Source organism: Prionailurus bengalensis, chromosome D1, assembly GCF_016509475.1.
Source record: "Prionailurus bengalensis isolate Pbe53 chromosome D1, Fcat_Pben_1.1_paternal_pri, whole genome shotgun sequence".
NCBI lineage: Eukaryota > Metazoa > Chordata > Mammalia > Carnivora > Felidae > Prionailurus > Prionailurus bengalensis.
In genome coordinates this window covers 78,129,912-78,145,444 of record NC_057346.1, presented here as the reverse complement: position 1 = coordinate 78,145,444, position 15,533 = coordinate 78,129,912, and the positions used below count along the sequence as shown (strand labels likewise).

The 15,533-nt window shown below is 37.5% G+C and overlaps 1 protein-coding gene across 3 annotated transcripts in view; it reads right to left on the bottom strand.

The window, feature by feature from the left end:
• Window positions 1-15,533, bottom strand: part of ANO5 (anoctamin 5) — an 89,955-nt gene that overhangs the window by 38,226 nt on the left and 36,196 nt on the right. For all 3 annotated transcript variants that reach the window (XM_043580821.1, XM_043580822.1, XM_043580823.1), the window contains exons 8-9: window positions 14,506-14,619; window positions 11,578-11,693 (exon numbers count right to left, since the gene is read on the bottom strand). In XM_043580821.1, the coding sequence (XP_043436756.1) occupies window positions 11,578-11,693; window positions 14,506-14,619 (230 nt within the window). The remainder of the gene's footprint in view (window positions 1-11,577; window positions 11,694-14,505; window positions 14,620-15,533) is intronic.

The following is a 15,533-nucleotide window of genomic DNA, read 5'->3' as shown; positions in this document are numbered from 1 at the left end:
ACTTCCTTAGCTTCACTTACACTTAGGATACATGAACTCGTTTTTTCTTTTTTCTTTTTGTTTGCTGAAAAATATAGCAATTACTGCAATACTGCATAACATCAAACTCTTTTAATAAAGGATAAAAATATTTGATTTTGTGGATTTTACTATTTACCATATCTATTTCCACTTGATGTTTTAAAAATTACAAAACCAATAATTTTTTGAAGTTAAGACATCAATATTACTGCTACAGATTTAACCTAAAATTGTTTGGGAATTCATAAAGAAACTGAATATTTCAACAACCTATTTTTTTTTAATTTTTTGTTTTTAAAGTTTATTTATTTTTGAGACAGAGCATGAAGGGGGGAGGGGCAGAGAGAGAGGGAGACACAAAATCGGAAGCAGCCTCCACACTCTGAGCCATCAGCCCAGAGCCCGACGCGGGGCTTGAACTCACGGACCACGAGATCGTGACCTGAGCTGAAGTCGGAGCTTAACCAACTGAGCCACCCAGGCGCCCCACAACAACCTATTTTTAAAGAACTACATTTTTCTTCCTTTCAAATATCAAGAATCTTATGCCTTGAGAATGAAAAAAAAAAAAGGCTTCAATAACTCTAGACCTTTATTTGTATTAAAAAATTCTTCAAAATTTATAGAAATTTTCAGATGAGGATTTATTATATATGGAGTCATAGAAATTATTTTACTAAGCCATGGATTGGGGAAGCTTAACAATCAGATTAACAACTAAACCATCTCCTAAGAGTGTAAAAAAGCAAAAGACATATCTTAGATGTATATTATGGTAAAAATGTACACAGTATTGAAACAACATTTAAGGGGCGCCTGGGTGTCTCAGTCGGTTAAGCGTCCGACTTCAGCTCAGGTCATGACCTCACAGTCTGTGAGCTCAAGCCCCAGGCCGGGCTCGGCACTGACAGCTCGGAGCCTGGAGCCTGCTTCCGATTCTGTGTCTCCCTCTCTCTCCGCCCCTCCCCTGCTCACACTCTGTCTCTGTCTCTCTCTCTCAAAAATAAACATTAAAAAAAAAATTTGAAGTAACATTTAAGATGTTAAGTTATCTCACTATTCATAACAATTAAATGAGAGAAATCTAATAACATGAGACACTCTATAAAGACTCAAATACAAAGGGAACTCTTTTTTTAAGTACTTATTTTTAGAAAAATGTGCCTTATATTCACACTTAGGGCATTTCTTAACCTGTTTTACTTACTAGACTTTGAACACATCTGTGGCCCCATATCATCTAAATAGCACATGACAGGTAGAAGACATTCATTGTGAGATTTTGTGAGAAAGCATTGGTCTAATATTGGATTCCCAAGACTTAGTCTGAGACACAGCAAATAATCAAAAGAATGATGATAAAATTTAACTGAATATAGGCTTGAGGAATGAACAAACAAATGCAAACATTTGATCTAAAGTGATTCATTAAAAAAAAAATAAAAATACAGTGATTCATTTTTATAGTGAGTTAATGAACATCTGAGACACTTAGCTGTTACATTTAATAGCATTTTAATAGCACCATTGTATTTACTGTAAATATACTTATATCCTAAGCTATTTACTATATAGCTACATATCAAGTATTAAGCCACTCAAAACAGGGGTTATCGAAAGAAAAAATATAGAGAGCTCTTAAATTGGCAAGATAAAATAGGATTGGAGGGCATATAAAAATGAAGACTGGGGGTGCCTCGGTGGCTCTAGTCAGTAAAGTGTACGACCTCAGCTCAGGTCATGATCTCATGGTTTGTGAGTTCAAGCCCCACATCAGGCTCTGTGCTGACAGCTCAGAGCCTGGAGCCTGCTTTGGATACTTTGTCTCTCCCTCTCTCTGCCCCTCCCATGCTCATGTTCTGTCTCTGTCTCTCAATAACAAATAAATGTTACCAAAAAATTAAAATTGAAGACTGATAATCCAATGATAGCAACCTTGGTATTCCCATTTTTTTCTTTGAAAATATAATCTAATATGACAAAATGGTAAGTCCCCAAAAGACAGCAAAACTATTTACAAATATTTCAATATGGAACTTAAGTTTCGTGTAGAGGTAACACGGAATATGTGAAATCCAGAAAATCGGACTTCTAAATTCTAAATCTCTCCCTAGAGGCACCTGGGTGGCTCAGTTGGTTAAGCATCTGACTCTTGATTTCAGCTCAGGTCATGATCAAGCCTTGCTTTGGGCTCTTCACGGACAGCATGGAGCCTGCTACCTTGCTTGGGATTCTCTCTCTCTCTCTCTCTCTCTCTCTCTCTCTCTCTCTCTCTCTCCCCCCCCTCCTTCCTTCTCTTCCCCTCCCCCACTTAAGTGCATGTGCAAGCACTCTCTCAAACTTTTAAATAAATAAATAAATAAATAAATAAATAAATAAATAAATAAACAAATAAATAGACAATCTCTTTCTAGCCATCCGAAGTCATTATGCCTTTTTTTCCCTAATCTTCCATATCCAGCCATCTACAAAGTGCAATAAATTTTGCCACAAAAATCTTTTGTTAATCCATAGTCTCCCCTATTTTCTATTAGCAATACCTTGGATATGATTGTCAGTACCTATCACTGAAAATTTGTAATAGCCTCCTTACTTCCCTGACTTCAGTCTTGCATCCCTCTCAACTGTCTCCTTATTTCCAATGTAGTGATGGTTTTAAAGCAAAAAACTGAACCTGCCCTCTTCTTCCTTCAACGGTTTTATCCCTTCTTTTAGCAGTGTCCTGCATGACGTTGCTGATAAACATTCAGTTTCACCTGCTTCTACTCCTACACGAAGAACTAAATGTGCAATATTCCTTCTTAGCCCAGCACTCTGTACTTCTCTCTGTCTGAGACATTCTTACCCCCACTTGCTTACTTAGCAACTTGCTACTTACCTTTCAAGAGGCAGCTCAAGAATCAGTGCTGTGAAATTTTCCCTGAGCTTGCCATAAAAGTGGGTGCTTTTTCCTCTATGCTGTTCTTCCATGAGTATCATTCTGTTATAATTATACGTTTCTGTGTCTTCCTGGGAATATATTCATATTAGGAAACGATGTTCTGATTATCTTTGTAGCCCTACTCTCTTGCTTGATATCCAGTGGTGTTTAATAAATGCTCACTAAGGGAATTTGTGTGGAGCACCTGGGTGGCTCAGTCAATTAAGTGTATGACTCTTGATTTCGGTTCAGGTCATGATCTCACAGTTCGTGGGTTCAAGCTCGTGTTGACGGTACAGAGCCTGCCTGGGATTCTCGCTCTCCCTCTCTCTGCCCCTCTCCTGCTCTCTCTTTCTCAAAAATAGTAACTTAAAAAATTAAAGGAATTTGTGCATTGTAATCATGCATCTATGGACAATTCCCTTCTCTTCTTAAGGATGTTTTTATTTTTATCCTCTTGCTATCAAGTGCCATCAAATCTCTAAAACTTTTCCTAAAAACCATAAAGTCAACAAGGAGAGGAAATAAAACCACACCTGATACAGGCCATCAGCATCATGACAAAGAACACCATGATCATCAAATTACCTATAGGTAAAAAAATAAACCCATATCCAACAGACCACCTGCCACTTGCTGCCACAAATCTGAAGCACCAAAGAGCAGTGAAGATGATGCTTAAGAAATTCTAATTTAAAAAAAAAAAAAAACGTAAAGTAAGGTGGAGACATTAGACAAATACACACAAAATCACTCGCTGGGGGGAAAAAACTAAATCAACACTGAACCTATCTGCGACACGGCAATTCATAGTCCTGGGCAAAGGAGGGGATCTGAAAATAAGCAACAGTTGGAAGAGTCTGTCTCAGAGAAGCGATATTTGGGGGTAATAATCAGCTATAAAGGGTGGTACTTCTTAAAGGTGTTGCAGTAAAGAGAAAGAAAATAAGAGAGGTAGTTAGGATCCTGTAGAAATGAGAGAAATAGCACATGGTAAGCACATACCATCACCCATAAAAGAAATGCATGGAATAGGAAAGAACTAGGAGAAGAGTGCCCTCTAATGCTAGAAACTCTTTATGTGCGTTAAATATAGACAGACAAAAGCAGACCATAGCCATACAAATCTATGTTACAAAAACTGAAAATGTTAAACAAATAATTTCAGCTAACGAATATTCTCCCAGAAGAACAAAAGAAATAGTGTAATAAAGCACTACAAACTGAATTAAAATGTTCTCAAACAAATATTTGAAGATACAAGAAAATACCAGGAATAGAAAATTAACAGTGGGAGGAAATGGAATAAATAGAGGAAACTCCATAAAGACAGGAAAAAGTAAAATCATATACTGTAATATAAGAATTGATGCTGAAATTATGAGGTATTCAAGAGAGAGAAGAAAGGGAGGGTTCAGTGAAAATCTAATAAAGGATGATATGAAAAACAGGAAACCTTTCAAAAGTATGAAAATAACACGCAGAAGTAAACAGAATCTCAGAGAAATTACTTGGTATGAAGACAGGCAAAAAAGACCAAACATACAACGAATTGGAATCCAAAGAAAATTAAAATACTTGAAAAGAACTAACGTTTTAGAACTATAACCCAAGAACATTTTCCAGAAACACACACACACAAACACACACAAAAACACAAAAATAGAAGGTACGCATTAAAGGATCCAGGAGGAACCAGGAAAAACTGACTTAGAATAATCAACTCCAAAACATAACATGTTAAAACAATCAAACTTTAAAACAAACAAGCAAAAGGGGCGCCTGGGTGGCTCAGTTGGTTGAGCGTCCGACTTCGGCTCAGGTCATGATCTCACGGTTTGTGAGTTCAAGCCCCGCCTCGGGCTCTGTGCTGACAGCTCAGGGCATGGTCGGATTCTGTGTCTCCCTCTCTCCCTGCCCCTCCCCTGCTCACACTCTGTCTCTGTCTCTGTCTCTGTCTCTGTCTCTCTCTCTCAAGAATAAAGAAACATTAAAAAAAAAAAAAAAAAAGAAACTCTCGAAGCTTCCTAGCAAAATGATAAAGCAATGGGCAAGGCCAAAATAATGTTCTACTTATGAGGACACACTGGAAACATTCCACAAGGCAAGGACACCCACTATCCATTACTATTTAAGATGTTCTGGAATTACTAGCCAATGCAACTGAACAAAAGAAAATAACTGGAGACCTAAGAATTGGTAAAGAAAAAGTAAACTCCTTCTACTTAAAAATGACATGGCAGGGTGCCTGGGTGGCTCAATCAGTTAAGTGTCCAAGTATTGATTTTGACTCAGGTCATGATCTCAAGGTTCTGAGATCAAACCAGAGTCAAGCTCTGAGATGGATGTGAGTGGAGCCTACTTAAGATTCTCTCTTTCCCTCTCCTTCCTCCCCTCCTCAACTCACTCTCACACGTGCTCTCTTTCTCTCTCTCTCTCTCAAAAAAAATGACATGGTAATATACCCGGATAACCTTAAAGAATCAATGATAAAACTAGTTCAATGAAAAATTAAGGCATCAGAATATAAAATTATGATGCAAAAATTATAGCATTCAATATATAAATAATAAGTTAAAAGATATATTATAAGAGAATACATAATTTATAAAGCAACAAAAGTATAGAATACTTCAGATTAAATTCAGGACAGTTTCCTAATGTATACAAAGAAAAATCTGTAACACTCTTGAAAAAGCCAAAAGTAGGTTTGGACAAAGACCTATCTTTTCCTTCACATGGCTTTTCCTTGGTTAGAATGACTGAATTATCACCAAGCTATCAGGCCAGTCTAAGTTAAACTATAAACTTCATGTGATCCCTTATAAATACCAGTGATCCTTTTCTTTTTAGTAAAGCACTAGACAAGTTGATAATAAAGTTTATATGGAGGAATAAACATGCAGAATGTACAAAGAAACACTGAGAGTAAAAGCCATGATGAGGTTTACTAGCCCAAACAGACTTTAAAACATACTCAAAGACAGTACATAGTAAAACATACTACAGCCAAAGTGCTATAATTAAAACAGCCTGGTACTGATGCATGAGTAGTTAGCTAGATCAAAGGAATAAAACAGGACATTCAGATAAACTGAACTGCATATAGAAATCTAGTATAAGATGAAGGGAGTACCAGGGTGCCTGGGTGGTTCAGTTGGTTAAGCATCCAACTCTTTTTTTTTTAATGTTATTTATTTTTTGAAAGAGAGACAGAGCACTAGTCAGGGAAGGGCAAAGAGAGAGGAAGACAGAATTCGAAGCAGGCTTTAGACTCTGAGTTATCAGTACAGAGCCTGACTCGGGGCTCAAACTCACAAGCTGTGAGATCATGACCTGAGCCAAAGTCAGATGCTTGATTTTGGCTCAAGTCATGATCTCATGGTTTGTGAGTATGAGCCCCAAGTCAGGCTCCACGCAGACAACCCAGAGCCTGCTTAGGATCTCTCTCTCCCTCTATCTGCCCTTCCCTCTCTCTCGCTCTCAAAATAAATAATTTTTTTTAAAAGAAACTTGAAGATACGTGGCACCTGGTGACTCGGTTGAGCGTCGGACTTCCACTCAGGTCATGATCTCACAATTCGTGAGTTTGAGCCCGCTGCCATCAGCACAGAGCCTGCTTTGTGTCCTCTGTCCTCCTCTCTCTCTGTGCCCCTCCCCCTCTCACACTCACTCTCAAAAATAAATCAAACATTATTAAAAAAAACCTTGAAGATATAGGTCATACCTCAAATTACTGCAACATCAATAAACTTAATAAATGGTGTTGGGACAAGTAGATAAAATTAGATATACTCCTCACAAAATATGTAAGAATAAATTTTAAATGGATCAGGAATCTAAACATTAAAATTGAAACTATTCAAGTAAAACAAATATAGGTGAAATCCTCTATATCTTGAGTGTATAGAAAGGCATTCTGTCTCTAAAAATCCAAATGTAATAAAAATTTTGATAAACTTGACTTCATGAAAAAATGAGAAAATACTTCTACATAGCAAGAACCAAATAAAGTTAAAAAAAAAACCATAAGCAAAGTCAAAATGCAAATGGAAAACTTGAAGAAAATACTAAGAATACATACTACAGATAAAGGGTAATAAAACCTCAGTATATTAAAAACTTAAAAACATTGAGAAAGAAGGCAAAAATCCTATAGAAAAAATAGACAAAAGATATGAATATACTATTCATTTAAAAAGCTACAAAAGGGGCGCCTGGGTGGCGCAGTCGGTTAAGCGTCCGACTTCAGCCAGGTCACGATCTCGTGGTCCGTGAGTTCGAGCCCCGTGTCAGGCTCTGGGCTGATGGCTCAGAGCCTGGAGCCTGTTTCCGATTCTGTGTCTCCCTCTCTCTCTGCCCCTCCCCCATTCATGCTCTGTCTCTCTCTGTCCCAAAAATAAATAAAAAACGTTGAAAAAAAAATTAAAAAAAAAAAAAGCTACAAAAATATCCCTTAACATACAAAACGATGTTCAATTGTGTACATAATAAGGGAAGTACAGATTAAAGCTACACTAAAACACTGCTTCCCACCAGTCAGCTGGCAAGAATTAGAAAACTTAATCGTGCACTCTGCACTTCCATATACTGTTGGTGGGAATTCCCAATGGTCCAGTCCCAGTGAAGGGAAATTTGGCGATATGTAACACAACTACATACACACTTACCCTGCAACCCAACAATCTCATACATATGGATTTACCCTGAAAACACACTCTCAACAATACAAAAATACACAGGTACATTTTTACTCATGGAAACACTTTGTAATCATGAAATCCGGGAGGCTACCTCAATGTCCAAGTACACATAATGGTGTACCAGAAAGCTGAAAAATGGATGAGGGTGTCTCATTGAATGCATATGGATTGATCTTCAGACTGTATTAAGTGAAAATAGCAAATTGCTGAAGAGTCTATACAGAATGCCACTTAAAAATGAACAAGAAAGTTCAGAAAATACATATATCTGCTTCTTTTCATAAAGATAAATCAGAAAATGGAGAAGTTGGCCAGTTATAAGGGATAATATATAAGAAAAGAGGGCAAGGAATGGGATGAAAGGGATCAGGGATAGAGTGCCACTTCCTTGGGTTTTCACTAAAACTGAAAACAAACTGAAATAAACCTTACGTGTGAAGTGAGTGGGGTAGAGTTCTGGCGAGGAAAAAGGAGCGATGTTATAAAGACATAGAATCCAGCTCCCAGGGCTCCTGATGGAAGTTGGGTAAAAGGATGCTGAGTGACAACAATTAAACAAGGAAGGGGTAATACAGTTGGAAACTCACGTTGCAACCAAAACAGTGAATATTGGTTCAGGTGAGAACCATTCTATATGCTGTGTCTAGGGAGAAATTTTAATGAGTAGCCGAACTTCCCACAGATTGTTTATTACTAAGCAGAGTGAAAACAGTGGAGAAATCAAACAAGATTTGTAGCTGGATAATCAAAATTCATATAAAAAATGAGGGACTTATTAGAAGCAAGGAAGAAAACATAGAGTTGAGAAACAGGATCACACTTTGGATGCACACTTTGGGGCTCCACGGAGCTGAATGTCATCTCAGAAGAAGCTGTTCATAGTCGGCTGTTGGTGTCTCTAAAGTCACGGGGGGGGGGGGGGCAGTGGGGCTGGGACCCAGGTCTCTGAGAAGGAGGTCCTGGCAGGCTCGTGCTGGGACCTCAGAGCAGGTCAGACGGGGTCGGGTCTGCAAGGGTCGGGAAAACTGTGGGCAAAGACTTAATAGCGGAATTGCCTGGTCATACACAAAGTGGGTATTTAACTTGATGAGAAAGTGTCAAATTTTTTTATACAGTTGCTACTCCATTTGGCATTCTAGCAGCACTTTGAGTCTTCAAGTTGTTCCACACCCCTGTCAGCTCTTATTGTTGCCAATCTTTTAGATTTTAGCTATTATAGTGGGTGGTGTGGTGGTATCTCAATGGCAAACATTTTAACTCTTATTCCTCTAGTGAATACAGATGTTATGCATCTTTTGATGTACTAATTGGCCATCCATAAATATCTTTCTTTGGTGCAGTATCTGTTATAATATTTTGTCCATTTTTAAAGATTTTGTCTCATTATTGAATTCTAAGAGTTCCTTCAATATTCTAGATGTCCTTTACTGATAGGTATGTTGCAAGTATTTTCTCCAGTCTGTGGTTTGCCTTTTTATTTTTAGAACGGTGTCTTTTAAACAGCAGACATTTTCAATGTCAATTAAATCCAATCTATGAATTTTTAAATTGGGCTTTTTATGTCTTTTGTGAAAAGTTCATGCCTAATCTCAGGCCATATGAATTTTTCTCCTAAATATTCTTCTAGAAGTTTTGTATTTTTAGCCCTTACACTAAGTTTCCTGATCCATTCAAGTTAGTTTAAATTTCTGTATAGGAAAGGATCAAGATTCATGTTTTGCATGTGGCCGACTTCGGCTCAGGTCATGATTTCACTGCTCCTGAGTTCAAGCCCCGTGTTGGGCTCTGGGCTGACAGCTCAGAGCGTGGAGCCTGCTTCGGATTCTGTATCTCCCTCTCTCTCTGCCCCTTTCCCAAACCTGCTGCGTGTCTCTCTCTCTCAAAATTAAATAAACAATAAAATTTTTTTAAATAAATAAATAAAAATATTATTTCACTATTGAATCAGAAAAGGCAGTATAACTTGCTATAAATTATAAGTTATTATAAGAAAATGAAAAACTTAAAAGTTCTTAAATTTCAGCTAGACACTGTCATCTGATTAAATACTTGAGCTTCTACTTTATTGTAAAAGGAAATTAGCAAGGGCTAACGAAGTATTACAGCTACACTGGCACTGACCCAAGATGTAATGTGTTTGTGTGTATCTAGGGTTATAAATACAAACCTTTGGGGAATACTCATAGCAGAAACACCTGTTGATAGTTTTAAAATGTCAAATGAATACATATTTTAAATATATTTTGAACAATGTAAAACTATGTAAACCTTCATTCTGATGACTTTGCTTCTTTGAAAATATGCTATGAAAACATCCTCCAAGGGCACAATGTCTGCCAACTGTTCTTAGCAACACGTTTGTAACAGTGAAAAATCTGGGACAACCTGTTTTTCAATTAAAAACCAGATAAATGAATTATGCAAAATTTATAATATGGCACTCTGTGTTCTCTTAAAAAGCATGAAATAGAACTGTATGTATTCACAGGAGGAGTACCAATAATATATTATTTAGTGCAAACAGAAAATTGCAGCTGAAAGGTAAATAAAGATGTCATTGTTTTTTCTAAGGAAAAAATATGATTGTGTATGTATTTTATTATGCACATAAAAATAGAACTGAATGGATATACCAAATCAACAGCAGTCACTTCTGCAAAGTTCAATAGAGGTAGAATTTCACTTAAAACTCTGCACATCTTGGGGTGCCTGGGTGGCTCAGTCAATTGAGTATCCGACTCTTGGTTTTGTTTCAGGTCATGATCTCGCAGTTCGTGGGCTTGAGCCCTGCATGGAGCTCTGTGCTGGCAGTGCAGAGCCTGCTTGGGATTTTCTCTCTGCCTCTCTCTCTGAAACTACCCTGCTTATGCTCGCGCACATCTGCATGCACGGTCTCTCAAAATTAAACTTAAAAAAAAAAGCTTTGCACATCTGTTTATTATTTGAATTTTTGATAAACGTGTGCTACTTTCATCATTTAAAAAATGAAATGATCATTATTCAAAACAAAACATCCATCAAATAAAGAGTTCAGACAATGATTTACCAAAAGTACCAGCTTATATATGCTATCTGCCTTTCATTTATTCTTAAAAATTTCCCTTCTTATTTGCCTTAAACAAACCTGTTGAGATAATCGTTCACCTGTTTGGATGTATGCATCCAAATCAGTCTCATAAAAAGGATACTGTGATGTTGTGCAAACACAGTACTACAAATATAAATCACTGAGTAAAAAACAGGGTCTGTAACAACCAGGGGTCTAATCTGATCGTTCCTTTACTGAAATCATAGCAGGAGTCTCCTAACATCCTGTATGTATGTAGTATTGTTATGGTGCAAAGCAGAAACTTGCTACTGCAGTCTTCTTGCTTAGCCAATGAAACTGTCTAAAGAATTGAGGTCACAGGACAAACGCCTTCCCAGATCTCTGAGGAAGGCACACACAGATGTCCATACACAACCTTTCTGCTATCTTCTAAATTCCTGAACTCAGAGAAAAACAAAACAAAACAAAACAAAGCTAATACGTATTAAGCACTAAGTGCTACCCCTGTGCTAAAAAATATACATTATCTCCTTTTATTATTAAGTAGCCCCATAAGGAAAGCACCACTGTTATTCCCATTTTACTGATGAGCCTCACAGAAGTTAAATAATTTGACCAACTTGGATCTGAACCCAGCCCACCCTACAGACCAAGGCCCAACCTCTGAACTACTGAGCTACTTCTGTATGGTGATGAAGCGCATTCCACTGACAGCATTCTGCTCACAAATGAATGACTAAGTGATAGTGTGGGTACAAAACTGGGGACATGTGACATGTGGTGGGTGAAAACAGTGGTGAAAAGAATGGAATATGATACCACTGTGAATAAAAATCACATCATCAAGTTTTAATCCGTTTGATAGTGTTTAATAAGGAACTTACCTAATCAAATCTAAAGGCTGCTCCTTGTAAAAATAGGAAAACCGAGCCCAATTCTGGCAAAGTGTGTATCTCTCGTTGACCGGGTTAGGAGGTTCTGATGGCTTCCAATATTGACCCTACAGATAGTCAAAATGAAAGTACGTGAATGACAAAGCAAAAGATGAGGGTGAAGCAAATAAACACTGTTTTATAGGAAGTTTAGTGAATGAAGCAAATGTTCTCTTTAACTTTTAGATTTGGATTTTCATAGCCCATTGATGTGCAATTATCTCCCCAAAACTACAATAAGCGATGACACAAGGGATTCATTAAATTCTCGCACCCAGTTATTTAAAAATACAAGTTAAAGTCTGAACCTTTGGCTTTCCTCAAGCTGCTCTTTCACGTCGAAAGCCCTTTCTTTACTCAAATTATACTAGAATAGTCACAGCTCAGGGATTGATATAACTACGTAACTGGCTGGGACATTAGAAATAGGCTAACACTTTTACTTCACATATAGAAAAATTAGACCCAAGCAACGTCCAGTGAATGATCCAAAGTCATCCTGCTATGACAGGAATCTCCTCCAGAAAACTCATCTGGTCCTCACTGGCAATCACTGCCATCATTTCCCAGAAAACTTGAAATATGTACCATAAACTTTACACCAAAGAACCTCAGTATTGTTTCATGCATAAGATTTTCCCCATTGTTACCTACTGAATAGCTTTATTAATACCCCTTCACAACAGAGCAGAGTACTAGTGCTGTCTACACAGGGCAGTTCAACACCTTCTTTCAACTGCTGGTCCAGACAAATGAACTGCTAGAGACAGCATGAATGAATATCCAATCTAAATTAAGCACATGTGAAAATCTCTATGTGATAAGATAGAAGATTTTCTATCACGTAGATTCCGTCTTGTTTTCTTCTTCTGTCACTAATCCTACTGAATCTTGAGAAACAAAATAATAAAAAGGCAGCCTATTTGGGTATCTTGAAAAACCATTCTTTAAAGCACATAAGGGAAAATCTAGCACCTAAACTTACATTCAGGATAGAAAACAAAGAAAAAAAAGTAGAATTAATGGTAAGTTACATCTATCTCTAACAGCTAAGGTTTCTAGTGATCATAAAGCACCCTGCTTGCTGGAACGTTTGATTTATGGATTAAAGTTGCTGCTGACTGAGGATATTAGTTTGGTTTAATGACCTGGTAATAGTAAAAAGAGAATGAATGCCCTAAAAAGAAATAATTCTCAAAATCTTCAAAGGGACTTTTTTTCTGTGAAAACTGACAAAGAATGCATTGTGAAATGTTTTATTAACCGACTATATATCTCTCTACTAAATGGCCATGGCATTATTTTGAATCTATAATCACCTAGAAATTCTTTTGCCCAAGGGGAAAACAATGTGTGTACAGGGAGAGGGAGAGTTGGGGAAGGAGGATGATTTCTCTAACACTTAAATTAAATTCACCTGAATTGATACTCCTGTTAAACACTGCCACCTATTTAGGGCACCTGGATGGCTTAGTCAGAGAAGCAGCTGACTTCGGCTCAGGTCATGATCTCATGGTTTGTGGGCTTGGGCCCCATGTCAGGCTCTGTGCTGACAGCTTGGAACCTGGAGCCTGCTTTGGATTCTGTCTCCCTCTCTCTCTGCCCCTCCCCCACTTGCACTTTGTCTCTCTTTCTCTCTCTTAAAAATGAACATTAAAATAATAATAATAATAATAATAATAATAATAAAAACCTGTCACCCATTTAGGAAAATTCTGCTTAATCAGCTTGACAGTTGTTGAAGAGACCCAGTTCATTAAAAGGCATCTCACCTTACAGAGAAATCATTTGTGAAAGGAAGAATCAAATCGATGTAGCAAACTTCACTGTCTTATTTTAACAAATTGCCACAGCCACCCCAATCTTCAGCAATCAGTTTCCAGCTGTCCAGAAGCAAAACCCTCCACCAGCAAGATTACAATTCGCTGAAGGCTCAGATGATGGTTAGCATTTTTAGCAATAAATTATTTTTTAAAATAAGGTGTACATTGTTCTTTTTTAGACATAATGCTATTGCACACTTAACAGACTACAGTATTGTGTTAACAATTTTATATATGCAGTGGGAAACCAAAAAACATGAGGGGCACCTAGGTGGCTCAGTTGGTTAAGCATCCGACTTCGGCTCAGGTCATGATCTCGTGGTCTGTGGGTTTAAGGCCTGCATCGAGCTCTGTGCGGACAGCTCAGAGCCTGGAGCCTGCTTTGGATTCTGTGTTTCCCTCTCTCTCTGCCCCTCCCTCACTCACACTCAGTCTCTCTCTCACTCTCTCAAAAATAAATAATCATTAAAAAAATTTTTTTAAATAAACAAGAAACATGAAATACACAAATGTTGTTGGAAAAATGATACCAATGGACTTCTTCAACACAGGGTTGCCACAAACCTTCAATTTGTAAACACACACACACACACACACACACACAAGAAAATGCCTGTCATTAAAATCAATTATGTATCTAATAAATGAACACATTAATGCACATAATTCAAGTCCTTTATGGATTCAAAACTTTATAAATTAGAAAAGATCTGATGGAGATAGAAATTTCCACATATTCTGTAATGTTCTTTTAATAAAACCACTATTTTCAATATGAGTTCTAAAGAAAATTCACACACAAATGTAATATTTTTTTAAAATAAATTTCCATTAAAACCTCAATGTAAAGATGTATAAACTATGTGCTTCAGCATAGCTGTTAAAATTCTCAGCTTGGAACTAGGGAGTTTGAGGGATTTTCCCAACATGAGAAAGAATTAAGCAACCTGTCTTAAAGAGGAAGCAAAGGGAAGATTCTCTCTCGCAACAAGGCAACCTCTGAATGTGGGAGAGGAAAAAAATGGATTCAGGATTTCAAAACCAAGCTTATACTTACATCATGGAGTGGATAGGCAGATGAATAGGTATTAGAAGTTAGCAGTCTTTCAATCCCAAACTTTTTCTTCCCATCTTCTACGCCAAAAGGACACCGTGAGAGAATATAATAAACCTATGACGTAATTTGAAGTAAGCATTAGACAACACATTTCTGAACTTTATGCTTTCCACATTTTGTTTCCATCACAATTTAACAATGTCCAACTTTGTCTGAATGTAGACACAGGCTCTGAACCTTCCCTTTGTTGTCTGAAGGAAGATGTAGAAGGTGGGGTGGTGTAGTTTGCACACACAAACTCTGCCCCTCTCCTTTCCCACCACGCATGTGTGCGCTCTGTCTCAAAATAAATAAATAAACATTAAAAACAAAAAGCAAGAGGGGGAGGAAAACTATTGCAAGAGTGATATCTGCAGACATCTGAAAAGTCAGGCAGAAAGGGTCTTTTCATTCATTCATTCATTCATTCATTCATTCGGGAGAGGCAAGGCAGTTTCAGAGAGCATCTTTCTTTGTGTTAAGGCAGGACTGTTACACCTGCCAGTGTCGGCTTGGGTTAAAGGTACATCAAAGGTTAGGGTCCTGTGGGAGCCAAGTTTAATAAAAATTTGGTCAGTTTAGCTAACAAATACTTTGATGGGTCAGTGCAGATAAATAGTTCAGCTAGCCATTTATCCAACAAAGAGCGGGCATGTGGAAGGGCTGTGTCTGACTCTTATTACCACAAACTAATAACAAAAGGGAGAAATGATAAGGCTAGGTGTGAATCTAAATTTCCCTGGAGCCACAAGGGAAAGGGATTTCCTCCATCTCTCTCTTCTTAGAGTATTTCTTTAGAGAACTTATAAATTTTTTCTCCATCCCTTTGAGATTTATATAAATCTGTAAAAATCTACTAGATAAGCCTCTTGACAGTTTTACAATGCAGGAGTGTGTTTCTTAAGTTTTCTAGGACCCATCTCTTCTAAATGTAAACATCAAGAAAGACAGCATCACTACCTCCCTGTCTCTATGGTAGTGTAGCCCGG